The sequence below is a fragment of the Arvicola amphibius genome, chromosome 7 (assembly GCF_903992535.2).
Source record: "Arvicola amphibius chromosome 7, mArvAmp1.2, whole genome shotgun sequence".
NCBI classification, from domain to species: Eukaryota; Metazoa; Chordata; class Mammalia; order Rodentia; family Cricetidae; genus Arvicola; species Arvicola amphibius.
This window is the reverse complement of record NC_052053.1, coordinates 59,683,256-59,703,467: the sequence shown is the minus strand read 5'-3', so window position 1 is coordinate 59,703,467 and position 20,212 is coordinate 59,683,256. Positions and strand designations below refer to the sequence as shown.

General features: G+C 40.6%; 1 protein-coding gene across 1 annotated transcript in view; it reads right to left on the bottom strand.

The window, feature by feature from the left end:
- The window catches only part of Abcb5 (ATP binding cassette subfamily B member 5), a 104,888-nt gene that overhangs the window by 73,831 nt on the left and 10,845 nt on the right, over window positions 1-20,212 (bottom strand). The window contains 14 exon segments of the mRNA XM_042055397.1: window positions 246-416; window positions 5,379-5,432; window positions 5,435-5,590; window positions 7,092-7,116; window positions 7,430-7,486; window positions 7,488-7,543; window positions 7,835-7,948; window positions 9,777-9,891; window positions 9,893-9,952; window positions 10,028-10,152; window positions 14,684-14,817; window positions 14,820-14,854; window positions 14,928-15,119; window positions 19,001-19,055. Coding sequence (XP_041911331.1) covers window positions 246-416; window positions 5,379-5,432; window positions 5,435-5,590; window positions 7,092-7,116; window positions 7,430-7,486; window positions 7,488-7,543; window positions 7,835-7,948; window positions 9,777-9,891; window positions 9,893-9,952; window positions 10,028-10,152; window positions 14,684-14,817; window positions 14,820-14,854; window positions 14,928-15,119; window positions 19,001-19,055 — 1,349 coding nt within the window.

Below are 20,212 nucleotides of genomic sequence, written 5' to 3'. Positions count from 1 at the left end.
GAGACCTGCTGGAATGGAATGCTATACAGAGTGATGGCTTGTGTGTGTGTGTGTGTGTGTGTGTGTGTGTGTGTGTGTGTGTGTGCTTAATGTCAACTATAGAATTTATTTCTCCAAGTCACACCCTGGACCCATACCTGGGAACTGCAAGTTGGTATCCAAAGAACCCCAAATCTGTACTTTCTTGTACTTAAAACAACTGTGAACCAGCAATGTGGGACTCAGAAAAGATTCTGTCCACTTACCTTCTCCAGTGCAGTTTGAACAACTGACTCACTTTCTGCGTTAAGGGCAGATGTAGCCTCGTCTAAGATCAGAATTTTGGGGTTTTGAACTAGCGCTTGAGCAATGGCAATTCTCTGTTTCTGGCCTCCTCTCATTTGAGCTCCTTGCTCCCCTACTAGTGCATTAAATTTCTAATGAGATACAGAGAGGAAAAAGCACAAAGATAGATGGGTGATTAAATGATTAGAAGAGGAAATGACAAGCACATTTTGTGTTTTGGTACCAGCTTAATGACTACTTTAGCTTGGCCATCCAGACTCTTTGATCTGATCATTGTAAAAACAAACATCTCTGAGAAAAGGTCCGTGCAAAGACAGTAAGGGAAGGTGACTTAGGACCAAACAAGATAAACAGAAAAATTCTTAGTTGTAGTGAATTTTCAAATCTCTTTTAGATGACCTCAGAATACTTTAAAAAAATCTATGAATATGAAGCATACACTGTAATGTAAGTGTTTGTTCGTAGTTTGATAGGTTGTCTATACTTTTTCTCTCGGAGACTCTGAAAAGCAGGATGACAAGAATGAACGCCAGTTAGCAGGGTGTGTTGGTGCCCATGGGGAAACCTAGTGCTGAGACGTCTGGGCAGGATGCTCAGGAGTCAAGGCCTTTCTCAAGTGCACGATGTTGGGTATAGGAGAACTTGCCTTAGAAACAAGCCCAAAAGACCAGGCAGGGTGGTGTACGGCACTGAGGAGGCAGAGGCAGAGGCAGAGGCAGGTGGGTCTCTGTGAGTTCAAGCCAGTCTTGTTTATGTAGTGAGTCTCAGGACAGGAAGGGCTCTGTCTTAAACAAACAAACAAACAAAACAAAAGCAACAACAACAACAAAATCAACCAACCAACAAAAACAAAAACACCACACAAAACTCAAACAAGCTGAACCAAAATTTATCACAACTTCTTTTTTAAAAGCCTTATTTTTTTCCTAAAAGCATTTTTCAGTCTTGGGAAAAATTTAAGGCTCTGCTCTTTATTTATTTCTTGATAAAAGCATTTTTAATAAATTGAGCATTATTTTATTATAGTGAAATAGCTTCTAGCATCTGTCATCTGTATTAGTCATATTCTGTTGGATTATGGCACACATTTCAACAAGGATAGAAGTTTAAATATTCTTTCTAAACATTTAATTTCTAGAGACTTTTTTCTCTAAAAAAATGTTAGTCTTGGGGCTGGAGTGATGGCTCAGTGGTTAAGAGTACCTGTCGCTTTGGTAGAGGATACACATTTGGTTGCCAGCACCTACACGGTGCTAACAATCTTGTGTAACTCCCGTTCTCAAGGATCTGATGCCCTCTCCTGCTCTCCATGGACAGAGCACAAATGTAGTGCAGATAACGAATCAAACACTCATATACACAAAAAACCTTTAAAAGGATGAAAGATTTCTGAAAAGAATAGTCTTGCTGTAAAATAGTTCATGCACAATAAATGGACACATTTTATGGATACAGCCCTATTGTTTTTGGCAAACAAGTGACTACAGCATGACTGTCACACAGTCGTGGAACAGGACACTACTGTGACCCACAAAATCTCAGGATCGTTCTGAGTCCAAAGCAGACATTGTTTCAAAATATTTACATTTGGTTTCCATAATGCAAACTTATCTGTCTGTCTGTCTGTCTGTCCTCTTCCTCCCTCTCTCTCTCTCTCTCTCTCTCTCTCTCTCTCTCTCTCTCTGGTTTATTTACTTATTTTTGAGAGTATCTAGTGCAGACCAGGGTGATCTAAAATTTGCTCTGCAACCCAGGATGACCTTGAACTGTTTTTGTGTCTCTCTTCCTGCCTCCACTTCCCAAGTGCTGGGATTACAAGCACGGGCCATGTCAGGATTTATATGGTGTTGAGAATTGAACCTGGGGCTTCTTGCATGCCAGGCAAACCAGTGTGGTAGTGTTGTGGGTTTTGTTTTTTTGGTTTTTACATTCTTTCCTTTGGTGATTTCACACATATGCAATGTATTCTGATTATGTCTACCTTCTAGGACCTCAGTCCATCCAGCTCCCAACTCCTCCTGGACTCTGTCTGGGTTGGGTTCCAAATGTGAAGCTCCTTGTACCCTGCAGCTGGTCAAGCAGAGACATTCAGAACATGCTCTGGTACCATGTGTCTAGCCTTTTCAGTTTCTAAATGGTGGTTTTTGAAAGAAGGTCTTAATTTAATTTAATCTTTTGTTTCTTTCCTCCTCTCTTAGGTGTGGGGGGAGGTAGGTGAGCCCAGGGCCTTGTGCACTCCTGGCAAACACTCCACACTAAATTACATACCTAGCCTTTAGTTTCAGTTATTTTTAAATATTTTTAAGAAAAATTTCCTACATGTGTACAATGTAGCTTGATCATATCCTCACTCCTTTTTGGAGACATTGTCTTATTTATTATCCAGCTCAGACTACTCAAACATGACATTCTCCTGCCACTGCCTCTGGATCACACATGCTTGGCCAGTTTAGTATTTCTTTTTTAAGATTTACTTTTTAAGTCTTTGTGTTTACGTGTGCGTGTGTGTGTTTGTGTGTGTGCAGGTGCCTAGGGAGGCAAGAAAAGGGTATGTCGTCCCCTGGTACTAGAGTTACAGGTGGTTGTGAGCTGTCCAGTATGTGTGCTGGGAGCCAAACTTGGGTCTTTTGGAAGAGCAGCAAGTGCCATTAACTGCTGAGCTGTCTCTCTACTTTTCATTTTACCCCTTTAAACAATGCTACATAGCTTCCAAATTCTCTGCTTATTGCAACATTGTGATTTTCTTCTCTCATCTACAGTATTAATAAATTATTCTTTTGAGACTGTGTTACTACATAGCTCAGATTGTCTTGTACTTGCTAAGTAGTGTGGGCTGGCCTTTAAATGGTGATCCTCCTGCATCAGCCTATTAAGTGCTTTTCTAAATTTTCATTTTTGAAATCCAAGCTAATATTTTGCTCTAAGACAAATTAATTTTTGAGTGTGGTATGAGCATAACCCACACAGTTCCTTGGTTGTCTTATTCCAGGACCATCCATTTATATTTTTTTCACCTGCTTGATTCTATTCCACTTGTTAAAAATGGGTACGTGGGCCGTTTCTGGAGCCTGTGCCCTGCTGCTCTGCACATCCTCTTGCTCCTCCTTTTCTGCACTGGTTGTTCTCTTGGACTAGATGCTGTGAGTGTGTGCTAGTTTTGTTGCTCTGTTTTAAAACTGCTTTGTCTACTTCTCACATTTTGATTTTAAAAAATACAGAATGATTTTGTTGTTCATACATCATTTTCTATACATATACAAAAGATTCATGGAATTCTCTTTCTGGTGAAGAATCAGATTTATAGGTCAACTTGGGAAGAATATATCACCTTAAACACACTGAATCTTTAGTAAATAAGATACAACTTAATTTGGACTTCTCTCATTATTTTGGTCAATCTTTTATTAAATGTACTTTTAAGAAATCTTAATTTTGATGATATTGTGAATGTTTTAATTTTTTTTATTATGTTTTCTACTTTTTAAAGATTCAGTTGATTTTTAAAGGAAGTTTGGGATCATTAGTTGGTTGTTTTTTCTTGAATTTGTTTGGCAGTTTGTGTCTTGAAAGGGGTGACCCTTTCCCAGATGGTTAAGTGCACAGGCCAGTGGAGCTCATGGCATTCCCATATGGACAGCTTTTAAGTGACTAGGATCTGTGGTCAAGAATTACCTTCCATTGTTGATTCTCCTTCTCTTCCTTTATTCCTTCTTCTCCCATTCTCTACTCCTTCTTTTTCCTTCTTCAGCTCCCTCTTCCCTTTACCCTTTCTCATGTTTCTTTCTCTCTCGCTTTTCTAGTTAAACACACCTGTGGACTTCAGTACTCATCTTGCTACTATGTAGTTTCTTTTTTGGATTACAGCATTGTGATTTACTATTAGGTTTACTGTGAGAGGCATCTTGTCTATAAATGTTCTTTTAGTAAAGTGAGCACTAACTTGTAGAGTTGGGCTGAAGAGCACACAGAAACTCTCCCCAATCTAAGTCAGAGGCAAGAGAGCACCGTGTGTTATAAGGAAATTTGTTGATAAGAATGATGTCAACAGGTCTTAGCATAGAGTAGGGAACCCTGATGGCTCCTTGGCCTTGAGAGGGAGGGAGGGGAGGTATGGGTGGAGGGGAGGGGAGGGAAGGGGGAGGAGGAGGGGAGGGAAGGGGGAGGAGAAGGGGAGGAGATGGAAATTTTTAAATATAAAAAAATAAACTATGAGGAAAAAAAAAGAAAAAAAAAAGAATGATGTCAACAAAAGAAAATACCTTCTCAACTACGGGGGAAAAAGCCTTTAAGCCACTAGTTATATTTATGACTTACATTCCATGCTAATTACTATGATAAATCATGGCATAATATACTTTATTTTAAAAAGAGTTATTTTGTTACAATGAATGCACACAGTGTGGTTTGTAAGTATGTCCTTCAAAATGAATGCTTTTGTTATTTTAACTTTCTGGAATGATGAATTTTAGATGTACTTTAATTTCAACTTTCAAGTGTCAGATTTTTTTTATATAATATGTCTTATTGGGTGCATCCCACAATTTTTAAGTGGTTCTAATGAACTTAAAAACAGGATAAGTAGATACATGATTTAATAATTATCACACAATGCTCACTGATACATGTATTGTTGTCAAGAATTTCAAATTTATTACGTCTTTTGTACAGTTCCCCATTTCTTAAGCATTGTTCATTTCTTCTGCTCGGTCCCCTCAACCTTGCTAAACAATCCTGACAGTGTCTTTGAGCACTCTTTTCTCACTATTAACCACTAGGTGGTGGTACAAACCAATATTTTTGCAGAAACCATTTCTCAAGTTTGCACTCAGGATTTTCTCAAATTTCTTTGTCCTGCTTTAACATAGGTATCTTTCTCTCTCTTCAAGGTACAGTAAAACACAATAAAAATAAATATAATAATTAACTTTTGTAACTGGTCTTTCTGTTTTGGACTTAGTGCTTTCCCTTCTCTGCAGGTGTTGCATCTGAAATAGTCCCCACATCAACCCTGGCACTGTACACAGTGTGAGTTAGCCCGCCTTGGGCTGTGCAGAACCCGGGAGTGCTCAGAATCCGGGCAGCACCATGCTCACCTTAGGAAAGGCCACTATGAAGTCGTAGGCATTCGCTTCCTTCGCTGCTGGCTCCATCTCTCCATCTCCTCTTCACTAACGCCATCACGCCCAAACTTTATATTGTTACCAATGGTGGTACCAAACAAAACGGGCTCTTGGCTGACCACTCCGATGTGATCTCGGTAATGCCTCACGTTTTGATCTCGGATGTCGTTCTCATTCACTGTGATCTGCCAAATCAAGGAACCAAGCAGGCTATGATGCTGTCTGAGGTCTTGGCTTTCGACTATCTTCTTAAACCGAAGAATAAAACGAAACGTAGTATCTTGACAAGGATTGGATATATATATATATATACATATATATACATATATATATATATATATATATATATATATATATATATATATATATGCCATGGTCAGGTGTCTTCACAGCAATGGAAGCCCTCACTAGGACAACTGGCACTACAAACTCTACTCTTTCCCTACACTCATTAACCTTGAACCTGGTCCATAGTCTATTTACTCTCTTTGTTGTCAATCTACATATAAGAATGTGGACTCCAAAAGGCAGAGGCTTTTGTCTGCCTTGCTCACTGCAGGCTTCCCAGAGCGCAGACACATCAGACACAATTGGTGCTCCGGGCTCAGAAGCCAACCTTAATGTATATTCAAAATATAGTCTAAAATGCTACCTTAATTTCGGCCTGGTGAGGTGAAAAGGCAAAACCTGGGGCAACAAATAGTCAGTGACAAACAAATCATAAAACAAAAGACTGTGATGACAGAATCCAAGTAAAAGGGATAGAGAAAAAACAAGGTAGTGGGAGTGGACACATAATTTTAACCCAAATTCTGTAAGGTGCATTAGGTACAATTAAGGTACATTGATGCAATAGTAATCTCATCTGTCTTGCTTAAAATTGTGCCTCCCTTTTCTCCTAATTATGAATTTTGTTAATAGCTGTCTTTTGCAATCTTTAACAATACTATTTTGTGGGTGGGTAGCAAAGGGAGTAAACATATTAATTAAATGTAAGGACAAAGTTAACAGGAAGGACAGATATGTTTTTTCAAGAGCTATTAGGGTGTTAAAAATTAGTTTAGTGAGTGCACTCCAAGAGGGCAGTAGGCTAGACTGCAGTCCCCTTCTAAGAGTGGGACACACTCTGTGCGTGCGTGCGCTTGTGTGTGTGCATGCAAACGCCTATAAAGTGAGAGGAAGTGTATCAAAGACACAGTTGCTGATGCAGTAGAAGCCTCAGAGCTGGGAGAGGGGAAGGCCTAACAAGTGCATAATAACTGGTGGTTGGAACACCCAAGTCCAAGTGCAACTGGATAATACCCAGGAGCTACCAGGAGGTGGCGGCATTCATCAATCCAAGACATTTTGGTGTGCTCAGAAATAAAGGGCAAGGAAACACGGAGTTAAAAGTGCCTATCAGTTAACCATAGGAGAGAGGCTGGAAAAGATAAAACACTGTCCTAAGAGATATTTCCCCATTTTTCATCAGTCAGCCTCGCACTCAGTCTAATTGACTCTCTAAGCAATTAGCCAAAATGTGGATCAAAATTATCGCAGAGAGGGACTGGGGCTCGCTGGGCAAGCACTTGGCATGTAAGTGTGAGGCTAGCAGAATGCTAGGAGGTGTGTGGGCAGCCCACCTGTAATCCCGGGGTTTGGGATCCCTGAGCAAACTGGCTAGCTTGACTGGATGAACTAGTGAGCTTTGGGTTTAAGTGAGAGATCCTTTCTTGATCTGTAAGGTGGAGAATGACCAAGGAGGACACCAAATGTTGATCTGTGGCCTCCACAGACATATGCACACACGTATGAGCACACCCACAAGTGAACATGCACACACGCACACGTATCACACATACACAAACAAACGCATCTTTAAAAAAAAAAAATCCCAGCCCTGGTCCCACTGCCTCTAGAGTGATGACATTTATTTGGGTGCAGTCCATCTTTTGTGGGGAGGTAAGGGGAAAGAAATTATCTCATAATAGAATATTCTCGTCAGAAGATAATGCCAGAAAATAGTACAGTGCAACTGAATTTACATTATCTGGACAGACGGTCTTGATGGATAGCTGAAAGAAACATTTTTAAATTCTGTTTCCTTCTACACATTCAGGCTTATATCCAGTTGTTGAGAAGTTATCTATATTGGCTTTCTTGGAAAAATAAAGAGATTGATATACATCTTTAAAGGGCCAAGCTAATAATGCCCCTCTCCCCAAATACTTTAGAGATGAGCTTTAAGTTTCCTTTCAAATTTCCTTCCTGTTTTAGAAGTGCATGAAGTTAGCCATGAAGTTTTCAATAAGACCCATATTCCCCACAAAAGAGTTAAAAGCAGTCTTTCATCCCATAACCAAATGACCACTATGGTTTGAATGAAATGAGTGTGTCTGTCTTTTGGGCTCCTTCGTGCAGTAATGACTGCTATATTTCAAAGCTCCTACCTTATCAATAACCTGAAAAATATTAAAGCCAGCTCCCCGGGCTATGGCTAAGGTTTCCAAGGGAGGGGCTGCAGATCCAATGCAATAACTACTATGGATCACACTGAAGAAAACCTGCAGAAACAGAGCAAACGATAGTCACCTTTCCGCAGTGAGAAATCGATGGGATGGAGGCCATGTGTGGTCTAGGTTCACAGAGAAATGTGAGGTAACTTAGGTAAGAATGTGGAAGATGTGATAAACTATAAAAGAAACACAAACGATCCCCAGTGTTCTTGGCTTTTTCTTAGGGCGACTCTCCATTCAACAGCTGTGTCACGGGTTTGTGTCTCTACACCTGCAGTGACACCGGAGCCATCTGAACTGTGCTGGCCCACAGGAAGTTGCCAGCAAGCAGCTCTTGCTGTGCACTCCTCCCCTCCATTGTGGCCTTCCCTGGAAGCTTTAGCAAGAGAGTAATAGAAGTTGATAGCTCAGAGACATTGTGTGGTTTCTGTTCCTGTTTTAAAAACTGTTCTGGTCAGCCAGGCTGTGGTGGCACATGCCTTTAATCCCCACACCCAGGAGGCAGAGACAGGTGGATCTCTGTGAGTTCAAGGCCGGCCTGGCCTATAGAGGGAGTTCAGGAAAGGTATCAAAATTATGGAGAAACCCTGTCTCAAAAAATCAACTGTTTCTGTCATCTGTCACTGGACAGCTGTCCATATTTAGAAAAACGCTTATGACAGAAAATGTCCAATAAGGAGAGAATTCTACAAAGTAGATGTGGAAACTAGAGGAGCAAAAATTAGCTGCAAATTCTTCATATGAGATGATTGAACTTAAAGCATTAACTACGAAAGTCTCAAATCTGAAAGTTCTACTTAGTTGCAAGAAGACATATGATAGGATGAGAAGACCAAACAGAAATGGAAGCAGTAGAGCAGGTCCTTTTGCTCAGTGAGCTGGACTTTTCCAGCCTTTACTGATGTGTTTGCTGTTGAAACTGAAGGATAGTTACAATTTCACACATAACTGTAGCAGTTTAAAGGATCTGGGTTGCAAGGTTGGAAAGGGCTAGGTGAAGCTTTCTTTTTTCTTAAAATTTATGTGCCTCTCTCTCTCTCTCTCTCTCTCTCTCTCTCTCTCTCTCTCTTTCTCTCTCTGTGTGTGTGTGTGTGCGCGTGCGCATGCGTGTGCATCTGTTCAGGTGTCAGAAGAGACCAGTGGGCATGAGGTCCTCTGGAGTTGGAGCTGAAAATATAGACAGCTATGAACCATTTCCATCCCAAATTGTCCTGGAAACAAACCCGGGTCTTCTCCAAAAGCAGTTCAAGCTCTTAACCACTGAACCATCTCTCCAGCCTCATGTAGTTTGTTTTAAATTTGGCTCAATGCTAGAAAGGATAGAAGAGCAACAGAGGGAACCTTTCAGTTAGCAACATCTCTGTGGACTGTGGTCTAATCCCACGAAGTCAGAAAGGAAAAGCATTACTACACTGCTGGATTAACAGAACTGTCTTCAGAGCCGGGCATGGGTGTGGGCAGATCTCTGAGATTAAAGCCAGCCTGTTCTACAAAATGAGTTCCAGGATGGCCAGGGCTACATAGAGAAACTCTGTCTCAAAAAACAAACAAAAAAAAAACTGTATTTATTAGTGGGGAATTCAATTATGACTATGATTCTTCTGAAAGCACAATCCTTGGCATAATGAGCTCACAAAACAAGTTAGATTAATAAAGCTTAACTATATATTTTATATGTAAATGTGTTTTATATATTCTAATATATAGTTTTCTCTATATATTAGAATCTAAAAGTAAATGCAAATTATGAGAAGGAAAAATATTTGTTTAAAACATATTTGAAAAATCATCCTCATTCAAAATGGAATTTTCTTACTAAACTCTAGGTAAGTAAAGATGCCTAAGCCTATCACCTTTGTTTTCAAACAAGACTTACAGCAAGAATAGTTCTGATGGTGTAGCCAGACTCTCCACTGAAAATTGAGGAGGTTCTATACCAAAAAGCCAGTACATAGTCTCTATTCATGAAGAAGTAGATGGCTCCAAGAGAGTTTTGAACCTACAGCCTTCTTTATGCCAGCATGCTTTGCATCTTTTATATTCTGTGTATATCTTACAAAGATGAAACACCAAGTCACCTTTGGAGAAAACAAAACCAAGCACTCTGTCACAGTTAAAAGTACAGACCTTTGAATTTCTTTCACTTGGGCTCCAAAGGCTGTGACTGTTTGGATTGATGATAAGACTTCTTCAGCTACAGCCCCGGCTTTGGAACAGGCATCAAGCTTCTTACTGGTCAATGAGACGACCATCTGCAGTAAACACAACCACTGTTAAACAAAGAATGAATCTGCTGTGGTTTGAATGTGAAATGTTCTCCAGAGGTTCAACTAGTCATATTTTTGGGGAGTCTATGGGATCTTTAGAAGTGGGGTCTAGCTGATGACATAGGCTCCTACAGATGGGTAGAGCCCACTTCTGGCTATTCTCTCTCTCTCTCTCTCTCTCTCTCTCTCTCTCTCTCTCTCTCTCTCTCTCTCTCTCTCTCTCCTTCTCTCTCTCTCTCTCTCTCTCCCTCTCTCCTGGTCCTTGGAGCTAGGAGGCCCAGCCATACCTTTTCACCACCACTGGCTCTCCCCTCTATTTATCCTGTTATGGTGGACTAAAACAAGCTATGAGCCTAAAATAAAACTTCTCTCTTTCTCTTGTTATTTATGCCACAGGAACACATAACTGATGGCTAGTTTTAAATTGTCAGCTTGACATATCTAGAACTCAATCAGCCTGACCTGTGAGCATGCTTGTTGAGCAATCTCTTGATTATATTAATAGAGGTGGGGACACCTGCCCTTTTCAAGTGGTCCCATTCCCTTGGTCATGGGTTTTGTGGGAAAGGAGAAGGCTAAGCACAAGCATGCAACATTTTTCTCTCAGCCCCTGACTGCTGCTTTGACGCCCCTGCTGTGACAGACCAGGAACTGTGAATGAACACAAACCCTCCTCTCCTACTTTGCCTTTGTCAGAGTTGTTTGCCACAGCAGCAGGAGAGGAAACCTGGGCATTAACCACATCATCCACACACAATTTAAAATTTATGTCCATGACCCAGTATCTACATCCTTATTTTTATTTTTTAAAAATCCCCGCAGTGGGAAATGCTGGCGAGTCCCGAGAGGCTGTAGGCAGGCAACGAGAGAGCTCTGGGAACAGCCAGTCCCAGGGCAGAGACTTGCATTTTCCCAGGAGAGCCACCCAAGTGGGCGGGAGCTCACAGTGGGTGCCCGGCGAGTCTGGAACAGCTAGCGGAGGGAAGTGCTAGCCAGCAGGGCCAGAGGGACAGGAGTCAGAGACATGGACAGACAGAACATGTTAAATGTTTATTTAGGGGGGTTATGGAAGGGAAAGAGATAAAGGAGGGGCAGAGAGGAAGAGGGAGAGAGAGAGAAAGAAGGAAAAGAGAAAGGAAGAAGGGAGAAGCGGGGAACATGCGTGGTCCAGGAAGAGAGAGAGAGCAAGAGAGGAAATTCAGGATGAGGATCAGAGGTCTCTGGGAGTGGGCGTGCAAAGGGGCGGGGACCAAAAGAATAACATTCCCAGGTCTTGCTTACAGTAAAAAGCAGATTAGACACCACAGTTTGAAGGAATTGGGGTGGTGGATTCTCAAAACTGCTTCAGGCTGATTGTGGGTGTCATCTTGGGGGGGGGGACCTGAGAGAAGGCTGGGTGCTGGTCACATCTTGGCATAGCTGGTCAGCCAAGATGGCCACAGCCACATGCTGTCTTAATGAGAGGGACCTAAAGGTGTGATTTGCTCTGTTGCTGAGCTGCCATGACATAATAGAAGCCGCAGAGGGAAAGGGCAAAAGGCTGGAACCGAAAAAAAAAAACTGCACCATTCCACGGCTGGAATTGAAAAAGTTGGCTGGAATTTTAAAAGCCGGGGAGCCAGTTGCTATCCAGAGCCAAAATCGTGATAACCCGCACAAAGAACGGCATCCAAGGCCGTTGGAACATCTTCCAAAAGAGATGGCTTGAACACCCAGGACTTGTGGAGACTGCAAGCTGGGTGCTATGATCTAGCTGGATTCTGGTAACCCAGAACCCAGAGAGGCCAGGGGGAGCCACTCCGAGCTGCGATTAACCATAACTGTGGAGAGAAGAAAAAAGGAAAGTGAAGAAGTGAAAAAAATGAAAAAAAGATAAAGAAACTGAGGACCCAGTCCCCAGTCGAATGCACCAGACAGAAAGTGTACAGTGCTAACACATGGGCAGACTGAACTCTGGATAGGTCCAAACACGATTTTGGTAAAGGAAAGCAGTCATAGCGAAGCCGGGAAGCCAGTGGTGGGAGTGGAAAAAGAACCCGGTTCAGGAGTCACATGGCACCAATTTTATTCCTTAAAAATCCCCATGGCGGGAAATGCTGGCGAGTCCCTAGCAGCTGTAGGCAGGCAATGAGCTCTGGGAATAGCCAGTCCCAAGGCAGAGACTGCTGCTGGTCCCAGAGCAGTGGCCCGAGCAGTGACGGTGTTGCCGCCAATGGGAGAGCCAAGCTGCGGCGGCAGGTTCCCAACAGCAGGTGGGTGCAGGCAGCAGCGGATAAAAGGCACATAGAAAAAAAAAGGCACATAGACACAGAAAATAGGCATAAAACTAAACATTTATTAAAGGAGAGAGGGAGAGAGAGAGAGAGAGAGAGAGAGAGAGAGAGAGAGAGAGAGAGAGAGAGAGAGAGAGAGAGAGGAAAAGGATAGACACGTGTACACATGCGAAAGAACAGTGAGAAGGGGGGCCAAGATGGCGGCAGAAGGTCAAAGGTAGTGGGAGTGGGCGTTGCTTGCCTCTTAAAGGCACAAGCGACCAAAGAATAACACTTACTGACTTTTCCTTCTGCCAGGAAAATCCCACTGTTTTCTCTGTATTTGAAAAGCTTCTTTTAGCTGTGAGTGGTTTTATTGTTACAATGGGGAGTATCTGATTTGGGAAAGGACATTAGAAACATTAGTTTTATGGACACCGATTTTAGTGAATCTGATTTGAATTGATTTTTTTTCCTTATGCACAAAGAAACTGAACTGAAGGGGATCATCCACCCTAATGCCTCTTGTCATTTGGGGGAACCTCGGCTCTCATTTGCTTGCTCTTCCATTAGTACAATAGTGAAACTTAGACCCCTCTGCTGCTCCTTTACAGCTTCTGTCCATCTTCTCGTGACCAGAGAAAGATCTGCTCCTGGTAACACATTCTAGGTATTTTTCCTATCAAGTGATCCTTATTTCACGCAAGCTTGAAATAAAGATGAAGATTACAAGGTTAACATCAAAAGCCAGAATATTACAGCCCTATCGTCCAATGTTCTTCAGAGGAATAGCCAGTGTACATTGTTCCTGTTCCTCCAAAGAACCCCTCATACTCCAGTGAACTCATACTGTGTTGACCAACCCTATTGAAACACACTGGGTCATGTGCACAGAAGATGTGACTAGTGCAAGGGGGTGAGAGTGATGATGGAGGAGAGTTATCTGTCTATGTTACTTTCATTGGTTTATTAATAAAGAAAACTGCCTTGGCCCTTTAAGAGAACAGAAAATTAGGTAGGCGGAATAGACAGAACAGAATTCTGGGAGAGTTGGGGAGACGATTCAGGCAGTCGCCATAGTGAGTCACCATGATTCTCCTCTCTGCGATGGACGCAGGTTAAGATCTCTCCTGGTAAGCCACACCTCGTGGTGCTACGCGGATTACTAAATATGGGTTAAAGGAAGATGTGAGAATTAACCAATAAGAGGCTACAGATAATGGGCCAGGCAGTGTTTAAGAGAATACAGTTTCCGTGTAATTATTTCGGGTAAAGCTAGCCGGGGGCCGGACACAGCCCTGCCGTTTCTTTCTACAGAGTGAGGGTGACAAGAAAGGGCATTGAGGTGAATATGATAAACTACATTTTATACATGTATAAAATATATTTATTCAAAATATATTGTTATGTAAAATTAATGTATGTTCATAGAAATCTTTAAAAATATCTGTTGTATAAATATCCAAGTTTCCTTTTAAGAAATCAGTCAATCATGGGATATTTTTATTGCTAGAAATCTTTGATTGGACTTGTATAATGATAGCAAGGGATACAGGAGATTTTATGAATTTCATTTTTGAAAAATGAGTATTAAAAAATTAAAAGTTATAGTGCCTTTGATGTAAGTACTGGGCATGGCCACTAGAGAGCTGCAGAGACATGATTCTGAGAGATTACACAGAGATGCACAGACATATACAGTAGCTTCAAAGCCAGATTGCGGATAAAATCACAATCTTCTGGTACGTACACTAGAACATTGCTCAGAAAGCAATTGAGAATGAAAATAGAAACTTGTGTAGAAAGCTGAAATATATTTACTTAGGTGTTAATATATATTCTGAAGCATTTAAAGGTGTGTAAAGTGTAAAACTGAAGAGACTGATATTACGCAATATTTTAAGTGTGTTACTTGGGGGTTTCTAATCTTCAGTTCCACTGAGTGCATTCATTGGGGGATTTCAAATACACAAAGCTCTGTCAGCAACAACTTAATGTTCAATGTGTAGTCATCCTCTACCTTTGCTGCCCTTTGAAGCAGCACTAGGCTATTTTTTTCTGTTAGAAGATATTGATGAAAATCACATCTTAGTCATACAATTTTAAGATATAAAAGTAATTACTGATTAAATGATCAGAGGTTGATAATATCTCTTATACTTTAGGACATACAGAATAAACAGAAACACCCCTCTCTCTTTTGCAAACTTGGTTAGACATTGGGATCATTCTGCTGCTGCCAGGCCCCAACCTAGCTTGCTCACCCTCGAGCACATTGCTGATGAAGCCATTATGACAGGAGATGTGGACAGAACCACCAGGGAGAGCTTCCAGCTCTTTATCAAGCTCATCACCAGGCCAACAGAAAACCCAGACATGTTCTGAAACAGCAGCGCCTCCTATCTCCAACACCATCACAGATTTTGTTGATGTCACTGCAACAAAGAAGGTTCCTGTGGTTCAGTTACATACACACCAAGTCCATACACTAACTGTATTTTCCCTTACCCAGCTATGCAAGTGTTAAGTTCACAGATGTCACTGCCATCAAACCAGCTGATGTCTTGTGCCAAAATTGAATGAAAGAACTGTTTTTGAATTCTTGTGGTTTTCCGGGCAGTGGTTATGACCCAGAAGGAAATCTGTACGTAGCCAAAAATGAGGGCAGTTGCTCCTATCCCAACATAGTAGAGAGCCAACCTGAGGTAAGATGATTGGAACATTAGGCAGAAGCACAGCTTTCCCCTGTGATAAAACAAAACAAAGACCATCAGCAACTACTGAAAATAGAAAAGAAAGCTAATATTTGATAAAATTTATTCTGGAACCTAGAAAATGACTAAAAGCACCAATAATAACAATATGAACAAATATTAAATAATATTCTAATTTTCTATTTACAGATCTAGAACATTTTTTTGATGTTATTAGTAGAAACTAGTACTTAAAACCTGTTCATTCTATTTTCTTCCAGTATTTATAATGTTTTCAGGTGGAGACATTATGTTGAGGTAATTAAGATAGGTCCAAGTGGAATAAGAGGGGAACAACAACAACTAACAACTAAACACTGTGTGTGTATGTGTGTGTGTGTGTGTGTGTGTGTGTGTGTGTACATATATAACCCTTATTCTAGAATTCAATGTAAGGAACTTACGTTAAGGTAATGTATATAAAGGCTAAATATTGTGGGTGGTCATTTTACGGATCATACTAATATGGAAGAGTAGAAAGAAGTTTTAACACTTCCGGTGGTTTGAATGTAATTGACCCTCATAAGCCCATAGGGCATGGCACTATTAATAGGTGTGGCTTTGTTGGAGTAGGTATGGCCTTTTTTGAGGGAATGTGTCACTGTGGAGGCAGGCTTTAAGGTTTCATATGTGCTCAAGCCATGCCCAGCGACTCATACCACTTCCTGTTGTCTGCAGGTCAAGATGTAGAACTCTCAGCTCGTTCTCCAGCACCATGTCTGCCTGCATGCCACCATGTCACACCATGATGATGATGGACTAAACCTCTGAAACTGTAAGCGAGCTACACTTAAATATTTTCCTTTATAAGAGCTGCCATGGTAATGGTGTCTCTTCACAGTAAAAGAAACCTTGACTAAGTCAACACCTAACCAGGAGGATAGGTAAGAAACAGGGTTATTTAATAAGCACTTAGAGGGAATTACTGTGTGAGGTTCGAGAGCTGTACTCATGTGCAGTACAGATACTGACATTCTGGGGAAGGTAGGACACAAAAGAAAGGTTCAGGTGTACTTGAAGGGAGTAACTGGTGTGTAAGCATGAGTTAAAAGAGCTGGCACAGATGATAGTATGCTTAAGGTTGAGCAGTGTAGTCAGTAGAGTGCCATTCATAGAATAAGACAGATTTTCAGGTATTATCAAGAGTTCTGGTTTGGACATATTCAATGTCCTGAAATGGGAGTCTAAAGACTCTAGGACTGGAGAAGGCTGGAGATGGAATTTGGAAGCCAGAGCTTCCAGGCAGAATTCCAACAAACAACCTGAGCAAAATAACTCTGGGAGACAAATATTAAACTATAGGTTAAGAAAAGAGGGACAAGGCCTGAGCTCAGAAATTCTGCAGACAGGTGGCGTTTAGCCCAAAGAGAAAGAGCCTACAAAGAAAGTAAGTGGTTGGAAGTCAATGGAGCTAAGCACTTAGTAGAACTAAATAATAAAATAAGACTGGTGTCCATTGAAGATTTGGTTTACAGATTTGTCTAGTAATAAACTTTGTTTTTATCTCCAAAGTGATGCAGCATTCCCAACTGAGGCTACTCTGTCATCTTAGTTAGCTTTCTGAACAAAACCCTACCATTCTGCGGGTCTCATTTTTTGTGCTTCTGTTTCTGTCTTTGCTGTTGATAAGCAGTCTTAAGCATCAAGCCGAAGTGGCATCTTGTGGAGTGGTGCTACAGACCTTCAATACCATCAGGAAGCATAGGCAGGTAGATTTCAGGGAGGCCAGCTTAGTGCACACAGAAATTTTTATGCTGACCAGGGATACATAGTCAGACAGACCCTGTGTCAAAAACCAAACAAAAATATTAATAGTTTCCTTTAAAAAATGACAATGACATTTTAAAATGTTTGTAGGACTCAGAAGATCCAGGATAATTTTTTAAAAAGAAGTTGTTCTGGACCTTAATTTCTGATTTTATTTATTAATTTAAATAATTCTATAGTAAAGAAGAACACTGTATGGTGCTAGTGTAAAGACAAATATATTGATAATTACAACATTTTAGAGGTTAGAAATTTATCCTTACAGTTACAGATAGTTGGCTTTTAGCAAAAGTAACAAGTTGTGTGGGTGAGAAAGTATAGCCATGTTTTTAAAAATATGTGGGGACAACGTTTGAGAAAGATGAGGGTGAACCCTTCTTTAGCCACAAAGTAAGTCAAACTGAAAGACAGGTCTTCAGGTAAGGGATAAACCATGCAAACATCTACAGGAAAAGCAGTAATTCTGGGTTTCTCAAAGAATTCTAAAGTTCTGAAGCACAGTTTATAAAAAAAAATACTCAATAAACTGATATTCATCAAAATGTAAAACTTTTCTGTTTCACAGTAAGTCTTTAAGAAAATGAAAACGTAGTGGGAAAAAACAATTGTCTTTATCTGGGAAAGAATGTGTATTCAGAATTTGTACAGAGCTCTTTCAGCTCAATCATGAAACCATGCTACAGTTTAAGAAATGTGTACTTCACAGAACATGAGTCAACAGGAGCACCCACAGACACATACACACACTGAGTCCTTAGAAAAAATGGAGAAGGAGGAAGTGAATTTAGAATTTATTTGACTTCAATTAGTTTGTATCTATGGAGACACACGAGGCTGTGCTTAACATATTGATAGTGCATGGTGGCACAGTCTCAGGACTGTACCCTTAGATAGACCTTAAAGAAGGATGACCATGAGTTCAAAGCTACTCTGAGCTACATGGAGAGTTCTAAGTCCCAGTTATACAGACCATTTTAAACAACAAATAAATGAACAGTCAAGGGCCAGAGAAAATACTAGGTGTCGTTCTGGTCTGTTTACAGATTTTGAAAAGCTTAGTGATTAAGTATAGAAATCCTGTGAAGAAACCCAGGAAAGAGAAACACTAACTCTGCATGTGGTGGTGAGTAAAGTCAAGCTTACTGTCACCTCAGATTTATGAAACAGAATGCCTTTATGGCTTTCTATTATTCAGACTTTGTGATTGTTAATCTGGATACAACTTAGTCTCAATTAAACTTTATTTTAAGAAATACTCACTTCACTGTTTCCCTCGATTCATCTTCCACCGTGCTTCCTTCTAACACCTTCCTTTGTTTTTCTTTTTGTGATGCTGAGCCTCAAACCCAAGGCCTTACACAATTTAAGTTCTTCTAGGAAATTGTATTGCTAGCTCATCTTTTCAAATTCTAAAATATATTTAAATTGCATTTTTCTATAACAATTAAAAATAATTTTTTAGGAGAGGAAAAATAAATCCTTTATCCTTTAACAGAGGTATTGGGGTACTGCAGTTCTAGGGGTAAAACTGGCAATAAAAACACAGATCCTTATTTTTCTGTTGATGATAGTTTTGCCATAAAACTCAGAGAATATGATGACATACTTTTTATTTTTCATTCTTTTGTATTTGTAAAGTATATTTATGTTCTCACATGTGTGTGCTTTCACATACAGAGGCCAAAGGTCAACTTTATTTGTCCAGGGTATTTTACCGAACAAGGAGCTAGCTGACTTGCCTATACTGTCTTGCTAATGAGCTTCAAGAATCTGTCTGTCTCCCTCATGCCTGACTTTAGAGAGAGTGGTGGGGGCCTGAACTCAGTTCCACTTACACAGAAAGCACCTTACTGAAGGAGCCATCTCCCCAGACTCGTACCCTTTAAGTATATGGGAAAATTATGTACTCACCATTCTATATATGGGATGAGAGAAAAGCATGGTTACATTAACCACTTTTGTCAAATATGAATGATTAACGTTTCCAGTTTTTTTCTTATAGATATTGACTGATAAAGTAGCAAGCAAGAAGTAGGAACATAATTCTTCATCTGGACTTACATAATGATATCTTCATTTACCTTCTCTGGAGACTGAGAGCAGTTCTGATAGTTTGCTGCAAAAAAAAAAGGTTTTCTCTTTTTAATTATAAAGGAAATTAACAATTAGCTATTATGTTTCATGAACATTCCTCTGAACCAAATACACAATTTTTGTTTGTTTGCTTGCTTTTATAGAAAATGAAGTTCTTGTCCCTGGTTTCATGATTCTTTGCTGCCCATGTTTTTAAAGGAGAACTTGCAAGAGCTGTCTCTTCTGTCAAGAACTATTTTCCCAAAATGATAAATAAGAGAGAGCACTGACTTGGGTGCTCACAGAAAGTTCTCCTCTAGGAGAACATTTACTAATTCACTGTCTGCCAGCAGGTTCACAGCATCCCACTTCCTGCCCATGGTTATGCTTTTTAGAATTAAATTCAACATGTCCCAGAGAGAGTTGTCATGGCAAAAAATGGACACAAATCTCTTTGAAATATATTGGTGTTAAGTTGGGAGCTTAGGCCCCAACCCCTTGCATCTATCCAGCCCCCTGACCCTGAGAGTAAGCACTCTGGACTCCAAATCCCAGCAGGTCAGGTTCTGACCCCTCCCAGGGGGGTGAAGGTCAGGACCATGCCCAAGAATATTTAAGTGAACCCCCCAAAAGAGGAACATGTGGTCTCCTTTTTATCCTTCCAATGGTTGTTTTGTGCCGTTTCCCAGTCTCCCCTCGGGGACCACCAGAGAGTACAGAACTCCCATTAAACCTGGATATCTCTTAATTTGGCTTGTTTTGATTTGGCTTGACTGAGATTTTGCATTGGTGGAGAGCAAGCATTAGGAAAATATTCCTAACAATTGGGTTATAACTAAGAGAACCACATAATAAAACCGTTTCAAACAACCAGGCAGTGGTGGTGCATGCCTTTAATTCCAGCACTCAGAAGTGAGAGACAGGCGGATCTCTGTGAGTTTGAGGCCAGTCTGGTCTACAGGGTGAGTTCCAAAACACAGAAAAACAATGCAGAGAAACTCTGTCTTCAAAAACTATAAACCAACCCCCCCAAAAAGCCCCCAAAACAAACCAAAAACCAAAAACCAAACCAAACCAAACCAAACCAAACCAAAATCCCCCAAAACCAAATCCCACTCCCATACCAAAAAATCAAAACCAAAAAATAAGCAAAAAAAACCCCAAAACAAAAAAACCAAAACATTTCAAACAATGCTTTGT